Source organism: Xyrauchen texanus, chromosome 32 (assembly GCF_025860055.1).
Source record: "Xyrauchen texanus isolate HMW12.3.18 chromosome 32, RBS_HiC_50CHRs, whole genome shotgun sequence".
In the NCBI taxonomy this organism is placed as follows: Eukaryota; Metazoa; Chordata; class Actinopteri; order Cypriniformes; family Catostomidae; genus Xyrauchen; species Xyrauchen texanus.
This window is the reverse complement of record NC_068307.1, coordinates 39,306,585-39,324,775: the sequence shown is the minus strand read 5'-3', so window position 1 is coordinate 39,324,775 and position 18,191 is coordinate 39,306,585. Positions and strand designations below refer to the sequence as shown.

General features: G+C 43.3%; 1 protein-coding gene across 2 annotated transcripts in view; it reads right to left on the bottom strand.

Annotated features, from left to right (window-relative positions):
* The window catches only part of avil (advillin), a 348,730-nt gene that overhangs the window by 67,103 nt on the left and 263,436 nt on the right, over window positions 1-18,191 (bottom strand). For both annotated transcript variants that reach the window (XM_052102059.1, XM_052102060.1), the window contains 4 exons: window positions 17,253-17,458; window positions 10,945-11,023; window positions 10,196-10,294; window positions 4,795-4,948 (listed from right to left, as the gene is read on the bottom strand). In XM_052102059.1, the coding sequence (XP_051958019.1) occupies window positions 4,795-4,948; window positions 10,196-10,294; window positions 10,945-11,023; window positions 17,253-17,458 (538 nt within the window). The remainder of the gene's footprint in view (window positions 1-4,794; window positions 4,949-10,195; window positions 10,295-10,944; window positions 11,024-17,252; window positions 17,459-18,191) is intronic.

Here is an 18,191-nt window from a genome sequence, read left to right as displayed (position 1 = left end):
CAAGGAGCGATGCTTTGAGGCGGCTGTGCTGAGGGGGAGCTCAAAGCACTTACCTTGTTCTGCGAAACCGGCATCCGTAGCGACTGAGGAGGAGGGCCTATTGTGCCGTCCTCCAGATTTGTTCTACATAATCCACATTTAAACTAGGGTGAGAGTTCAGTACTATCTTGGAGTACATTTTGTCTGTTGCAATGTCTTCGTTCCACTCTCTCCCCTGTTTTGACCGGTTCTGTGTTGTAGGAAGATCCAATGGATCTCACCAGGGTACCAGAGGTTTATCACGACCTAAGAGTGGTGTTCAGTAAGTCCCAAGCTGCATCTCTGCCTCCTCAAGACCTGTATTTCTGTGCGACTGATCTCCTGCCCGGGACTTCTCTGCCTCGGGATGTCTTTATTCACACTGAGAGGGAGGCTATGGAGAAGTATATTGGCGATTCTGTGGCAGCCGGTATTATCTGTCCTTCTTCTCTGGCAGGGGTGATTCCTTGTATACCTGCATAGACTATTGGGGGTTGAATGACATAACGGTTAAAAATCATTACCCTGGGGGGCCTGGGGAGCTCAGTGGTAAAGACACTGGCTACCACCACTAGAGTTCGCTAGTTTGAATCCCAGGGCATGCTGAGTGACTCCAGCCGGGCCTCCTAAGTAACTAAATTGGCCGGGTTGCAAGGGAGGGTAGAGTCACACGAGGTAACCTCCTCGTGATCGCTGTAATGTGGTTCACTCTCAGTGGGGAGCGTGGTGAGTTGTGCATGGATGCTGTGGTGGATGGCATGAAGCCTCCACACGCGCTTTATCTCTGTGGTAACGTGTTCAACGAGCCACGTGATAAAATGCGCAAATTGATGGTCTCAGACATGGAGGCAACTGAGATTGTCCTACACCACCCTGATTGAAGTGAGTCACTATGCCACCATGAGGACTTAGATCACATTGGGGCATTCCAAATTGGGAGAAAATCCCCCCCAAAAAAGAATCATTACCCCTTGCCGTTGTCTTCAGCCTCTGACACGCTTGCAGGGCAACCCCGACAGGGCATTTTGAATATTTGGTCATGCCCTTCTGCCTCTGCCGGCGGTCTTCCAGGAACTCGTTAATGATGTGCTCAGAGATATGGTAAGTTTGTTTTTCAGTTTGTTTTTGTTTATCTTGATGACATTCTGATCTTATTCCAGAATAGTCAGGACCATGTCCAGCGTGTCAGGAGAGTGCCTCCACGACTGTTTTGTCAATGTGGAATTGTCTGTTTGTCAATGTGGAGAAGTGTGAGTTTCACAAATGGTCGGTTCCATTCCCAGGGTTCACTGTCTCATCTGACAGCATTCAGATGGACCCAGCCACAGTAAAAGTGGTTGCAAATTGGCCAACCCCACATTCCCGTAAAGCAGTCTAACGATTTCTGGGGTTTGCCAATTTTTAACGGCAGTTCATCTGAAATTTTTGCCAGATCGCCACACCTTTGATAAATTTAACCTCCACCAAGACATGTTTCTGAAGGCTCAGTTTGCATTTAAAAAACTGAAGAGCTCCTTTGTTTCAACTCCTATTTTCATTAATCCTGACCCATCTTGTCAGTTTGTGGTGGAGGTTGATACATCAGAGGTGGGAATAGAAGCCATTTTGTCCCAGAGACCTCAGTTAGATGAGAAAATGCACCCCTGCGCATTCTTTTCTCACAGTCTATCCCCTGTGGAGCATAATTACTACATCGGGAATAGGGAGTTACTTGCTGTCGGGTTGGCGTTGGGGGAGGGGCACAGTGGTTGGAGGGTTCGGGGGTCCCTTTCAGGGGTCCCTGTCCAGTTTGTGCTAGCAATAATACTTCCTTACAAAATAGAAATTTTAATGAACATTTGAGTCCTTAAAGGGGTCATTACATAAGGAATCACATTTTCCTTGAAATTATGACATATAAAAGGTAATTGTACTATAAAAACATAGTTTCAGAACTGAAAACTTCCTCAAGCTGGTCATACACTGGCACCACAGCGAGGAGCACAGGTATCAAACACAGGGTATGTCAGTGCAGTTCAGGTGACAGACAGTAAACACAGAAGTTACCAAGTTTTTTCCCTTCTTCAAGAATGAACAAGGCTAGAGTAAATAAACATTATCAAAGGACATGATAATGATTTGGGTTGAATTTAATGGAAAATATGTGAGGTGCTGTGGTGATGGTGGTGGTGTGGTCGAGTGACATTCTGTGGACAGCAAGGCCGGGTGAGGAAGAGCAGTAAGGATTGACATCTGTGGGAATTTATCTCTAACAGCTGCTTTGTGTTGCAGTGAGAGCTGGAGAGGGATATAAGGGTAGTCCAGACCGCTGGAGGGGGGAGAGGGAGCTACGCATGGAGCCGTGGTCATGAGTGTGTGTTTTCAATGTTATGCTGAAAAGTGTGACCAATAAAAGACTGATGTGGACTGTTCACCTGGCCCCCGCTTCCTCCTTCATAAGAGAGAAAGGGAAATTTCACAGGTGTGCTTCGTGGTGTGGCAGAAATTTGAGCAGCCTCCAGAGTCAAAGGTGGGTGCCACCGACAGGGGGCAGGTGGCGGTGATGTGCGTACATTCATAGAGAACAATTGTTTCAAATTTTAGAACGCACCATGATTTCTGCCAGATGCGTCCGGTGTGCAACCCCGTTAAGAGAAAAAGAGCATTTATTTATTTAAATCAATTTGCAAAAACAGCTCATTTGGAATTTGTGGAACTTGTGACATTACAAGGACCTGCATACACAATGCTTATGTTTCCATCATTGCACCCTTGAGCCCACCCACTGGTGCTCAGTCAGTCACAGTTGAAGAGGAGAGATGGGGCCTGTCATGGAAGATTCATCCTAAGTGGACTTAGATACAACACCTTCATGTGCCTGTCTGGATTTAAATGTTTTGATACATATCTCGGGACGTTTTAAAAAGACGCGACGTCAAGTTACAACTTAAGAGAAGCTCTCTGTCATTCAGCTGAGCACAAAAGTGTCATGGACTATTTTTAGTTGTTGGGACGACGTCATGACAACATGAAGGAATGATACTGAAAACTGGATGTGGATGTGTCTTAAAATACCAGTCAATTCAAGCTTTGCAAGCAACTGTTTTTAAAGGATGGGACAGTTAAAAACACTTGGACGCGATCGCAAAAAATGTCAGTATACAGTTTCACTCATAAAATGTTAATATGCCATGACTGTGTGATAGTTTATAGTGCTGACATCCTGTTTACACCGGGTGCGTCCATTGACGTAACACAAACGCTTGAGGCTGTCTACACCAGGCGTATCAACGCATACTTTCTAAACCGTTTATTTTGTGTGGTTGGCAGTGGTAGTACCTCCGCATGCCGCGCAAAATGGAATGGAACATCTGTTTACTGTCATCGCAATCCGACGCACTGCAGTGGACGCTTCCATGGCAGACAGCATCATTGATTATAATGGGTTCTGTTGCTTTTGATGTGACGCAACCCTCGCATTCAGTGTAGACAGGGTGTGAGTGTTAACTGTTGTGCTTCAGATGAACAGCTTAATATATTCTGATGCGATGGATGTGCATTATGTGTAAACCCTGACATTTAGTTTTATAATATTGTTGAGTAGGTTCATTCTCCTCTGACTGGGTTTCAAAAATGGCTCTATTCAAGGGGCTGCATGATGTTAGCCAATCGTAACAGTGGGCATTTACGTTGAAGTTTTAAGGTGGTACTTAAAAAAAAAAAAACAGAGCGTTTCAGACAGAGGGCCAAAAACAGAATGGAAAATGATAATGAATTACTAAATTATGATTTTTTTTTTAATGCAAAAAATACTTTACTAACATTATCAGTGGACCTCAGGGAAGATAATATAACTATAAAAAAAGAGCATTTTCATGACCTCTTTAATATTTTCATTATGAGGTGACCAATTTATAAAAGCAATAAGGCACTTGAGGCTATGCCATATTTGTTAATATAGTCAAGGCTGAAAGGGTTGCAGGCACTCTGCTTCACGTCATACCTAACAACACCCTTCAGCCGTGACTATAGTATGTTCACAATATAGCATGGCGTCTTGTGCCATATTGCTTAATTCAACCATCCAAACTAAAAATGTTTTTATGTTTATATATATATATATATATATATATATATATATATATATATATATATATATATATATATATATATATATATATATATATATATATATATAGCTCTTGGGTAAACAAAGGGCAGGTTGTCAATGTCATTTAATCAATGAGAATATCTGTTTGCCGGCTGAGTAATCTAGGATAGGCTACAGCACTCCTGTGACCCATCAGTGGATAAGCGGGTATAGAAAAAGGATTAAATATTTGTTGGCCAAAAAAAAATTATGTTGATATTTTTGTACATTACCTTTTTACATTTTTGTTGTTTCGTGAATTTTTTGCCTCATAATTGTTTTTCTTTTTAAATTTAGCTGAAAATCCTATTTAATGCAGTTGTAAATTTATAGAGAGGCATATTTTGTTTTGCTGGTGGTGGAGTCAGGGGAACAAGGCTGTTTAATAGAAGGTTCTTATCCCAACTTACCACATATATTGTTCAATTTTTCTTTCTTTATTTATTTATTTGCTTGGCAATAATGGTGGAAATGTTCAAGACCTCTTTTTTAGCCAAAACTTCAAGGTATGCATCAATACAAAATATTATTTTAAAAAATAAACCTAATCTGAGAAATTTTCTCTAGAATAGTGTGACAACAGGTCCTGTAATCCTCAATAAGCAGATATATATACATTGCAGCTAAGTAAAAAGGAAGGCACATACCGACTCTCCCTAAAGTGTGTATGCGCCCCAGCCCAGCTGTCTGGTCTTTAACAGTCCAGTCCTTGAAGAGTTGTTTAAAGAGAGCTGACTCACCCCCGTCACTGATAATCTCCACATTAGTAGTAAGTGGATAACCCTTCAATTTAATGAATTCCTGGAAAAATCAGTAAATAAATAAAGATTAATACAGGTGTAATCATCACTTTGAGAGTGATGATGTATTTATTATGACATATGAGGAACACCCTTTCTTCTTTTCTTGACTAATAATAATAACAACAGTCAATTGTCTGTGGTTGCACTTTGTTTGAACATTTGAAATTCAAGTGAGACTGAGAGAATTGAAGAAACATGGGCATTGAACATTTTTCTGTGTGCACCCAAGCAAACTTAATAAGGTTAATAGTGCGTTTAGTGCTTTAAAAGTACGAAATACTCTTCTCAACTGACATGTGAACATTTCATGTGACTTTGTCTGGAGCTCCGATGTGCACGCGAATCCAGCATATTTTCCGGTATTTGTGCTCCAGAGACAAGAGAGCTCAGAGTGGGATCACTCGCACCGCTCAGAGTGGGATCACTCGCACCACTCAATCATTTTTGACCCAGGAAAACCACAAATGGAGAACAAAATCTCCACAAAGCAGGACAACTCCCAAACAGGTCAAGAAAATGACAAGCTGCTTGTTATTAAAACAGGTGCGACATGTGTACAGAGCAGAAAATTAATCTGTAATGCAAGCGATCTGTTTTACCACCTCAAAATGAAGCACACAAAATAATAATAATATTGGTTAACACCATTTTAAACTGATATGTGGCATACTGTTATATTAAGCATTTTGATAAGGTTGATTTTTGAAAACAAGTTTATTATTTTTATTTATTTACTTACTTGGACATTGTTTGTCTTGTTACAAATAAAGAGGAAGTAGTTTTAATTCACTTACTGGAGTTCCAACAATAGGCATTACAATAGAGTTATTTAATATATAAACACGTTTACTATATCGCGATATATATCGTTATCATGATATAAAATTACTCATATCGTGATATAAGATTTCGTTCATATCACCCACCCCATGATGGTAGTAGTGTTTTAAGTAGCATATTCAGATAATTTTGCCTATACTAAGTACTATAAGCAACTAGTTGATTTTCTGTCCACCATAACATTATGGTACTCTAAGACCGCTGTCACATGCAACTACTCAAATCAACACAAAATTATGTTTCATCAGTAAAAACATTCAGTCAGTGAACATGACAATTAGTGCATAGCAAATAGGGTTGCAAAGTTCAGAAATATTCTTGAACAACAGTCGTTAAAACTGAACGAATAGAATACAATCATATTGTTTCACTCACAGGCTATAATGTTTTTCTTTGTATTTGCAAACACACAGATATAAATATGATAGAATGGATGTGGATTATTTTTCATGTTTTTTCTTTCATGAAACATACAACGTAAACAAAATATGAACATGATTAGCATGGGAGCAAGCCCGGCAGCCACAGCCTTTTCTCTCACTATGTCTATCGCATAGGACGTGAAGCGGCTGGGGCTATCTTAACGCCCGGTCGGTTGTGCCGCATTACCGAGTTCTACTCGGACCTGACAAAACACAGGACGAGACTGACTCAATCCTGAGATTGTAAAATCTGGCGAAGGTATTGGGTGTTGCAGAGCCCGCTGCTCTGCAGATGTCTGCTAGGGAGGTGCCATTGGCCAGTGCCCACGAGGATGCCTCATCGCATTCCCATCGAGTGTGCTCGAACCTGCAAGGGGTCAGGCATGGCCTGAGTCTGGAAGGCCAAGGAAATAGTGTTGACACCCCAGCCAGCAGCCTCAGTTTGGAGATGGCGTTCCCTTTCCGCCTTATGCCGAAGCAAACAAAAGCTGCTCAGAACATCTAGAGCTCTGCATGTGGTCCAAATAGATACGCAAAGCACGTACTGGACACAGGAATGAGAGGGCTGGGTCTACCTCCTCCCGGGGCAACTTGCTTGCAGGTTCACGACCTGGTCACTGAAGGGGGTCGTAGGAACCTTCGGCATGTCGCCTGGTCACGGCCTCAGGATAATGTGAGTATGTGCCGGACCGAACTCCAGGCAGGTGTCACTGACAGAGAATGCTTGCAGGTCCCCAACCATCTTGATTGAGGCTAACGCGATCAGGAACACCATCTTCAGGGAGAGGGCCTTGAACTCAACTGGATCAAGCAGCTCGGAGGAGGGTCTCTGAAGGCCCGTGAGGACCACTGAGAGATCCCAAGAGGGGAACAGGTTTGGCCGCATTTAAGGAACCTGATAATCAAGTCGTGCTTACCCAGGGACTTGCCATCTACTGCGTCGTGGTGGGCCGCAATAATAGCTACATACACCTTCAAGGTGGAGGGGGACAGCCTCCCCTCCAGCCTCTCCTGCAGGAATGAAAGCACTGACTGAACTGCACATCTTTGCAGGTCTTCGGCTCAGGAAGAACACCAATTCGCGAACGAGCACCACTTTAGGCCTTAAAGTTGCCTGGTGGAGGGAGCTCTGGCTTGGTTGATCGTGTCAGGTGATATATCCACTAGATCTTCCATGTACCATCCAAGGGCCAGACGTGGAGGTTCCAGAGGTCTGGGTGCAGGTGCCAGAGGGTGCCCCGTCCCTGACAAAAAGGTCCTTCCTCAGGGGAATTTTCCAGGGAGGTGCTGTCACGAGGAGCGTAAGAGCCAAGAAACAGATTCTGTTCCTCCCTGATCTTGCACAGCACCAGAGCAAGGAGGTTCACTGGGGAAATGCATACTTGCGCAGCCCCCCGGGGCCAGCTGTGTGCAAGCGTGTCTGTCCTGAGAGGAGCTTCTGTCAGGGAGTACCAGAGCGGGCAGTAGAATTTGTCTTGGAAGGCAAAGAGATCTATCTGTGCCGTGCCGAATCGGTCCCAAATCAGCTGGACCACTTGCGGTTGGAGACTCCACTCTCCGCTGGGCGAAACCTGTCGGGACAGCGTGTCCGCCATCATGTTGCGGTTGCCAGGGATGTTAGTGGCATGTGGCGACCTGAGTCACAGCTGACTCCAATGGAGATGGTGGGCGAGTTGTGACTTATGGCGAGAGAGCAAGCCGCCATGGTGATTTATGTACGCTACCATCAAGGAGCTGTCTGAACGGATCAAGACGTGCTTGCTTCAAATTAGCAGGAGAGACCTCCGCCGGGCAAGAGATACAGCCAGCAACTTTAGGCAGTTGATATGCCAACGTACCCGGGGTCCTGTACAGGAGCCAGCGGCAGTGTGCCCATTGCACACAGCGCCCCAACCCTGTTGAGAGGTGTCTGTGGTGACCACGACATGTCTGGACACCTGCTGCAAGGGGACTCTGGTACGCAGGAAGCAGAGGTCTGTCCAAGGGTTGACAGCAGAAGGGGGTGATTGTCACATGGTATGTGCCGTGGCACCATGCCCATCTTGGGACTCGAGTCTGTAGCCAGTGCTGAAGTGGTCTCAAATGCATCAACCCGAGCGGCGCGACCGCGGCTGAAGATGCCATATGCCCCAGGAGCCTCTGGAATTGTTTTAGAGGAACCACCTTGCCGGGCTCAAAGAGAGCGAGACACTTGAACACTGACTGGGTGCGCTCGTTGTTGAGGCAACCGTCATTGAGACTGAGTCTAACTCCATGCCGAGAAAAGAAATGCTCTGTGTGCTGGACATTAAACTTCGGTTTAAACAAGGACTTTTATTTTGATACTTATTTTTGAGTTTTCCTTAGTTTTCCTATGGCTTCCTGTTTAAAAGAGGAAGTAGGCCATATTTCTTCTGTGCTTGAGTTGTGCAAGGTGCTCCATGTGGTTGCCGACATCCAGCTTCATCTTGCCTATCAAAGCCCTTTGCAATGCAATATCTGTAAGTGACTGTTTGATTTTGTTTAGTGAGCATTATGTGTACTTTTATTGTTGTGCTATGTAATGCAGCATTTAATTCAGCATGTTTGTTACTTTTTTCTACTCAGGTTTACAAAGTATTAACGCTGTTTACAACTGTATTGTTGTTGGTTATTTGCCTTGTGTGTTTGAGTGTGCTCATTTTGATGATTTATCTAAATTTGTGAAATTCATGCTTGTGTATTTTCTCTTCTTTGTAGTTTCACACTTTTCATGATTAAACTACATAAATTGCACCTTCGTGGAGTTTACTGTGGAAGTGTTTAGCGACTGGATAGCTGGATTAATTAAAACAGTGAGGCCAGTGACAATTGGGTCGAACTTACACTTTTCCCAGTTGACCTGAAGCCCTAGATGGCTGAGGTGCCTGAGCACCTGGTCACTGTGAGCGCATAGTAATTCTCGAGAGTGAGCCAGGATGAGCCAGTCGTCGAGGTAGTTGAGTATACGGATGCCCACTTCCCTTAACGGGGTAAGGGCTGCCTCAGCAACCTTCATGAAGATGTGAGGGGACAGGGACAGGCCGAAGGGAAGGACCTTGTACTGATACGCCTAGGGACAGGCCGAAGGCACATCCGTGTACCCATGGGACGCCCCGCCATCCAGGTTAGTGACAGCGGACAAGCAGAATGTTCGGTTCCAGGCAGTAAAAGGTGTCCTCCACGACCACGTAAGCTCGTCATGCACTTCTGGGAAGAAAGGAACCGGGGGGGCAATGAGTGGCGCCCTGACCTGAGAAGCCAATCGAGCAGCCATTGGGGGGACGGAAGTTTCCAGTCCAGCCTCGTGCTCACGGCGGCCCAGGAAAGCATAGCAGACATCTGCATGTCAGCCTCAGACTGGGCGAGCAGACCCGAAGGTGGCAGCCCAGACAAGTCATCAGCATCAGATGCCGCTGTGCCTCTCTCCGATGCAGCGGTGGAGGAGAAACACTCTTTCAGGCAATGAAAGTGCTGTCGAAGCGCCCAGGGGTGTGGACTGCACAGCGTGCCATAGATCCAACAGCAGTGCTTCTTGCCAACAGAGGTGAGTGGAACAGTGGTGAACTCAGCTTTGCTATTGCACGACCGCTCGGCTCCGAAAAAAAAATTCTGACTGACAGATGCTGCCCCGCTTCCCTTTATACACTTATGGGAGGGGCATGCACATTCTGTCTGTCAATTTGGCATTGGCCTTTTCTCAAGTTCAGAGGAACATTTGGCATCCTAAGAAGACCCCTTGTGTCACTTCGTTCGACACAACATTGAGTGAGTGACAGAAGGGGAACAATAACTTAAATTACTTAAAGTAGGTGCTCCTTATTAAAACAAGCCAGAATAAAACAGCAGGGTTTGGGCTACGATGTCCGATTTCAACACAATTTTGACCAGGTGCGACTTATTTCAGGAAAATAAGGTACTTATGAAAAGTAGCTGATACAACAGTTGAATGTGAAAAGTGTAAGTTATAAAAAACAGTATCTCACCAGAGCCCTGGTCATGGCCGCTTGTCTCTCGGCTTTATTAGCTGTCTTCCCCTTCCACACAAACATTGACATTCCACCCTGATCCAAAATATAACAGTCCTGCAATAATAAAAAAATTGTTTTAATATGCATACATTGTTACATTAAAAAGTATGTTTGGTCAAACAAAGTTTTTGATTGACTCACTATGGTCTAATGGGAGTAAACAAAATAAGATGGCAGTTCAGGGATAGTTCAACCGAAAATTTTAATTCTGTCATAATTTTCATTTTCACAGCTCTCATATGTTCTTTGGCCTTTACATATGTTCAAATATGCCATGCGAAGATGCATTGTGCCAGGTTTGACATCAATGATACTGAACGGCATTGGTTCTCTCATGTCATGTCACCAATTGTGTCATGGCAAGTTTAAGTATGCAAGATATAACTTAAATTTGAATAAATGTAAATGTAAATTTGTGTCTTTTCCTCATGCAAAACTGATGCACGTCTACAGAAGACTTGGAATATCATGTACAAGTCATGTTTACTACTGTTATGATATTTTTTTAGCTTTTTACATCCATCCATTTCCGTCTTTTAATTTTTGGGTGGACTATTCCTTTAATATTATTCCAGCAAAGTATATTTAAAAATATTTTTTAAAAAGCATTTTCTAAAAAACAAACAAAAAATTTATAAAATCTACCTATGCATTTTTGCACATATTACACATTACAATTTAGATCAGTTGTTTTATGTACTTACACTGTGATTCAGCATATTCTGAGTTAGTGGACTAGTTGCGATCTCTGTAATGTTCAAAGGTCCATTTGCATCTGAAACACTTCAGGGTTGGAGATTAATTAAATAGAATATTAGGTAACAATTCTTTCGATAAAAATTCTAAAGATTAAGTCACTCCATTAATCAATCAAGAAACAACATAACACAGTAGCACCTTTACATATACAGAATGTAACACAAGCAGTTCACATGTATGACATTTTGGTTGGAATTCACTAAGAATTATTTGCGCTCACTTAAAGCCCCTTTTACTTGCATGGGTTTAGCAGCCGATTCACAAAAGGAATGATACAGATCAAGCAATGGCACAAATGCACCCACGAAATCTGTTCTTAACTCATGGTGCATGGTGCAATTCCAGATCACAATTTTCGATCTTGTCGGCCGGTTCTGAGTGCTGTAAAGGGGAGGATGCAGCAGACTATCATGATCTGGCATACTTTACTGAGACTGTAAAGCATTGGTCCACCACTGTGATTCAGACACCTGAATTATCTCTTTAACATACTGAAAGTGCACTTGACTGCACTGCATGTCTGGATATATGCTCACTGAGCATTTTATTTCGAACACTATGGTCCTAATAAAGTGTCCAATGTGGTCTTATGCTGCCTCAAGGTTAGACTTGCACTACAAAGGTACAGAGTGGTTATCTGTGTTACCATAGCCTTTCTGTCAGCTCGAACCAGTCTGGCTATTCTCTGTTGACCTCTATCATCAACAAGCCATTTCTGTCTATAGAAATGGAAGTGGAGCGTAGTTCTAGCGGGAAGACCAGCAGGTGTACATCATCACATCATTAGCTGGATAACTCCTAGCCAATCGCACGTAAGCCATTTCTTTATAAGTCCGCTCACAATCTATCACATTGCTGTTTCGGAGTGCTAACACTGCAACCTCCACCTCCCCACCACCACCAGTTGAGCCCTGTTCCGCAGGGGGGTAGGCTCCTCGCCCCTGCCTCCTATCTCCGGCAGGACATGACGGTTCCGGGTACAACTCCCTCGGACTGCCAGACGGGGCCTACGCCAAAGAGAGAGACATCACCTCCCATTTTATATCTATCAAATAAATGGCATCTCAAACTTCACTCAAGCCTGCGTGTCTTCCCGATAGAACTATCATTCACTGGATGTTTTCTGCTTTTGGCACAATTCTGAGTAAACTCTAGCGCAGGGGTCGGAAACCTTTTTTCACAAAGGATTTTTAAATTTGTGGTATGCATTTTGTCGAAAGAGCCATAATGAATAATTTATTATTTAAAAAAACAATGTTTTTCAATAAAATCAAATGTTTATATTCCCATAGAGTACTCCAAAACACACACACAAAAAAAATAGGCAAAACTTAATAGCACAATAGTGTTCCAATATGGAATGGAGTACACATGTTTGTGTGGTCTCTATAAAACAACTTGTTTATTTTATGGAGCACAAACAATTGTTTATGAAAAATTTATTTTGCCTATAAAATATTGCGATATTCGATTATATGGTCAAACCACCTGCCAAGTGTCAGTGAATATTTTTTCTTTATTGATTTTGCTTTAAAAATTACATTAATTTATTGAATCACGAAAACCCTGTAAGACATTTCTAAATTGAAATTGCACTTTAAACAAAACGAAAAAAGCTATTAAAATAACGAAGTGATTAAAAATACAACCAAATCCAAATTTACCATCTCCAAAAGCCCTATTTGGCATCACGCAAGTATTCGTCAACGAAACCAGATGAAAAATTACTAATAGCTACAAATTAACAACTAATGACAATTATAAATGTAAAGATAATAATAATCATAATAAATAAGCCTAATAAATTCCCTTGTGTTCCCACACAATGCTGCCAAATGTGTGTTCTAATCGAATGTGTTAGTATTATGTTTTGGTAATACAATTAATGCTGCCTAAAGAAAAGAAAACAGAACTCAATTTTAGGTTCAATGTGAATGTGTCTTGTTTACTTTATGATTTAATCACTTTCGTCTTTGTTTCTTTAATAAAAGATCCATGTATATATTTCTGATCCTGCAGAGTTGCATTCAGAATGTGTAAGAGTGAACTGCTCCATGGAAATATAGCAAACTAAACTCACAACACCTCACGAGATGATTGGAGATCATTTGCAGCATTTCCATAGAATACATTATTCTTGCAAACAGTCTTCGGTCGAATGAAATAGATAAAAAGGAGTGATAACTCTTTACATACGCTTGAACCACAAGACAGGTTCCCGTTGCACGCCTCTGAACAAACAGTGAATCAGACATGAGCACTGACGGCTTTTCTTTTTTCTGTTCTTAAAAATCGAATAAAGTGTATTTCTTCAAGCTCGTGTCTTTACATTTACATTTACATTTATTCATTTGGCAGACGCTTTTATCCAAAGCGACTTACAAAAGAGGAAAACATAAGCGAATCATCTTAAGGAGAGATTTGTATGAAAAAATCCATACTACAAAGTTTTACTAGCATCAGAATAGCATTCAAAACAGATTTAAGTGCAACAAGAATTGTAAATAATATATATATTTTGTATTCTTTTAGTGACTGGTTAAGTGCTTTTGGAAAAGATGTGTTTTTAGACGTTTTTTGAAGACAGAGAGTGAGTCAGCTTCACGGATTGAGTTGGGAAGGTCATTCCACCAACGTGGTATGATGAAACTGAAAGTCCGGGAAAGTGTTTTGGTGCCTCTTTGTTTTGGTATGACAAGGCGACGTTCCTTAGCCGACTTAGGCTTCTGATGGGAATGTAGCTCTGCATAAATGTTTTTAGGTATGCTGGAGCATACCCAGTGACTGTTTTGTATGCCAGCATCAGGGCCAAACTGCCCTGACTGACAGGAGCTTGCCCTGGGCCCAAAAGAGAATCTGATGTGCCAGTGTTCAGCTGGCATGAACGTAGACCCCCTTGATGATTTATGTAGGAGACTGCTGCTGTGTTGTCCTTCCGCACCAGGACATGGCAGGCTCTCAAATGCTGGAGGAAGCATTTCAGGGCCAGAAATACAGCCATCAACTCAAGGCAGTTGATGTGCCAATCGAGCTGATGACTCTCCCATTCCCCTTGAGCTGGACGACCACATAAGACCGCTCCCCCGCCCATCAGGGAAGTGTCTGTCGTTAGCAACTTGCGATGGCTAGATGCACCTAGAGTGGGACCCAAAGTAAAGAACCGGAGTCTGAACCACATAGAAAAGATACAAAGCATGCGGCGTGTAAACCTTATTAGCTTTAGGGGACTGGCCCTTGGATGAAATCCCCTGGCTTTGAGCTACAACTGAAATGGTGTCATGTGCAGAAGGCCCAAAGTGATCACCGAGGATGCAGATGCCATGAGACCTAGTATTCATTGATACTGACGAACAGTGCAACCTTGGCCTAGCCTGACTTTGCTCAGGGTGTCCTGAATGGACGCGATTCGAGCGGGAGACAATTGTGCCCGCATCGTGATCGAATTCCATACAATGCCCAGATAGGTAATTCCCTGAGTGGGAGAGAGAACGCTCTTTTTGACCCAGAGAAAACAGACCCAGAGAAAACAGACCCAGAGAAAACAGATGAGCTAAGATGATATCCCTGTGCTAAACTGCCAGTTCTTGAGACTCTGCTAGTATCAGCCAGTCGTCTATGTAATTCAGAATGCGGCTGCCCCGGAGTCTCAAAGGAGCCAGTGCTGCATCCATGCATTTCGTGAATGTGCAGGGTGATAGGGATAGGCCGAATGGAAGAACCCGATATTGGAAGGCTTCGCCACCGAAAGCGAACTTCCTGTGTTGTGGCAGAATTTCTATATGAAAGTATGTGTCCATGAGATCGATCGTGACCAACCAATCGTGATTTTGGATTTGGTACACGACCGTCTTGATAGTTATCATCTTGAACTTGAATGCCCTGACTGAGCGATTCGAGCCTCGATGATCTAGGATCAGACGCAACCCCCCACCCTTCTTGGGAACCATGAAGTATCTGCTGTAATAACCTGACTCTTTCTCTGGAGGGGGAACATGTTCTATGGCCCCTTTGAGCAAGAGATTTTGCAGTTCTTTCGACAGTAGACATGCTTGTTCTGTTTTCACGGTAGTGGAGACTATGCCGTTGAAACACGGAGGAGGGTGATCGATGCTGCCAGGTTCTCTGAGATATAAATTTTGACACTTCCTGTCAAAGGGATGTCGAGTATTCCGCGTCCTAGACTAAGGCAGGAAGCAACAGAACACCCAATATTTTGCTGGAAACCTCTAACTCCCAAAACACCAGAGGTGGTGGGAATGGAGAGGATTCGTGGGGGTATCGGGAAGGTACATGTAAATGCTTCACGTGCCCTGACCCGAGGGGGGCTACCCCCACAAGGCTGGGCGCAAGACCATCAGGGTTTTTTTCTTCTTAGAAATGACTGCCCTGAGGTCATGCTTTGGGGGCTGCTGAGGTCGACGAGCCGCCCCCCAGTCTCCCCCTCCCCCTGAGTGTGGCGAGGAAGGAATTGCCCGAAGGCTTCCTCGTGACTCTTTGCCTCCTGGAATTTGGTGATAACTACATTCATAGCTTGACCAAATAAGCCAGAAGGCAAAACCAGGACATCGAGAAGGAAAACTTTGTCCTTGTCTCTGATGCCCAACAGGTTGAGCCATAAGTGACTCTCCATGCTGACTAAAGCAGACATAGACCGGCCAATGGCGTGAGCCATCTGCTTGGTCGCACGGAGAGACAGATCCGCGGCTCGACGAAGCTCAGAGAAAGCCTCTTCGTCGACCGTGGTGCCTGCACTCAGGTCCTTCAACAGATCAGCCTGGTATGCCTGTAACACTGCCATTGTGTGCAGGGCAGAACCAGCCTGACCTACTGCCTGATAAGCCTTCCCCACAAGCGTGGAGGTGGTCCTGCACGGCTTTGTGGGGAGAGTGGGTCTCTTTAGTGATGATGCCGAGCCAGGCGAGATAACCTGCAAGTGTCTCTTCTACCGGCATCAATGAATTCCCTCCGTGCCTCGGAACCCTCGATAGTTGAATATGTCAACGTTCAGGGCACGAAGACACGGGAAGGATAAGGTTTCCTCTATATACGTCATGGAGGTCATTAAAGAAAGGAAGGGACTTATATCGTTCCATTCCTTTTTTTTTTTGGCCACCAGACAGAAATCTGTCTTCTAGTTTGGAGCATTTGGGGGGTCTCTTGTTCATGTGGCCAGTCTAACTGTAGTCTGTCCACAGCCTGAGTAACCACCTCGATTAATCCCTCAGCCACTTTATTATTTTGTGTGGAATGTTCAGAGGTTCAGCGTCCCCCTCATGAACCGAAGAGGCGCCGAAGTGTGCTTCAGGGTTACGGCCAGGCTTATCAGCTGGATCTGGGGAGAGAACGAGCGATAGGTACGGACCCGTCTCTCGCTCCTCAGCTACAGATCTATGTGAGAGGCCCATGATGAAAGAGTGGGCGTTGGCTCTTGGAAGTAAGCAAGACGAGTGTGAAGCATTTTGACTGTAAACAGATCGCAATTCTCACACACACCCTGCCAACACGCAAGAGCAGCATGCTCTTCCCCCAAACACACAAAACAAAACTGGTGTGTGTCCGTTTCAGCCATAGAGCATAAACATGGGAACACACACCGCTTGCTTTGTTTATCAGTCATTCTTTTTTTTTTTTAAGAAAAGAGAAAGAGAAAGGTTTCTGCGCACTGCCTAACAGAGGAAAGTAGAAAGATCACGAAGCACAACACACACAGAATGATCTGAAGACATAAGATCTGATGATGCACCTGTTACGCATCTACTTATAGCCCTGCTTCAGGTGCATCCAATGATGTCACCAGCAGAGGCTATAAATTCTGGTCAATTTCATTAACATGTTGCACACATATTCACAGCTGGTCACACCTAAAGTTGTTCCCAAAGCGCTAAATCAGCGCAGCATCAAAGTGTAGCTTTTTGACAGGAAACCATCATTGGCCATGTGCTCAAACACAATGACAAGACAATAAAGCACATTACAAGAGACCTGAACACGAAGCCATGCGTTCATAAAGATGAGACGTGGAGCATGTGTGTCTGGATCCCAACCCAGAAATGAAACCGAACAAGACTGAAGAGTCAGGATCTGCTCACACAGAGACACAGAACATAGGTGTCAGGATCCTGTCAAAATGACAGGATCCTGACAGCACTAGTCTTTAATGAAGATTTATTTGCTGAAATATCATGAGCAAAAGTGGCACAACTGTTTAGTGAATTCCCACCTTAATATTGTTCATAGATCTGATAACACTAACTGATAGAGTGTAAGTTTGGCCATCTGCTCCTGGTCTGTTATTTCATCAGGTGTTCCGCTGGGCAGCTTAGCAGGCCGTTCACCTAGAGTGCCAGTCATAATGTCCATTAACAGAGTAGTTTTTTCCTCTGCATCTCCCTCTATCACCCCGATTTCTGCTCGTCCACCTCTCTCACGATCCCGGATGTCCTTGGCCAATATCATACCCTTACAAATAACAATAAACAGCAAGTTATGATCTAGAACAAAATGAAACATTAAGTTCACAGTGGTCCATTACAGCATCAGAAATTTTCTTTACTAAAGAAATAGTTCACCCCAAAAATGATCAATCTCTCATAATATACTCATACTTGCTTTCTCAAAATCGTGAGAGCATCTCTGTGGAACACATGAAGGGAAAATATCCATATAATGTAAGTCAAAGAAGTCCAACACTTCCAAGCTCCAAAAAGGACATAAAGGTAACATAAAGGTATTCCAAAATGCTCCAGTGGTTTAACCCATATCTTCTGAGCTAATACGATTGGTTTTGGGTGAGAACAGACCAAAAACGAATTTTCACTATAAATCTTGATATCTGCAGTCTCCTATGAGCTTGTGTCAAGCTTAAGAAAATGCAACCGAGCTTCAAATCATGATTGTGCCTAGGAGACTGCAACGTCAATATTTATAGTTAGTTATAGTTATAGAGTTACATTTTGGTGTTTCTCACCCAAAACCAATCATATCTTTTCAGAAGACATCGATTAAACCACTCGAGTTGAACTGATTAATTATTTGCTGCAATTATGTCCTTTTTAGAGCTTGGAAGTATTCGAGCCATTGACTTAAATTGTATGGATATTTCCACATCATATCTACATCAAAATATCTTTATCAAAATATAGTTTGTGTTCCACAGAAGGAAGTAGTTTGAGTTTGAGATGGCATAAGGGTG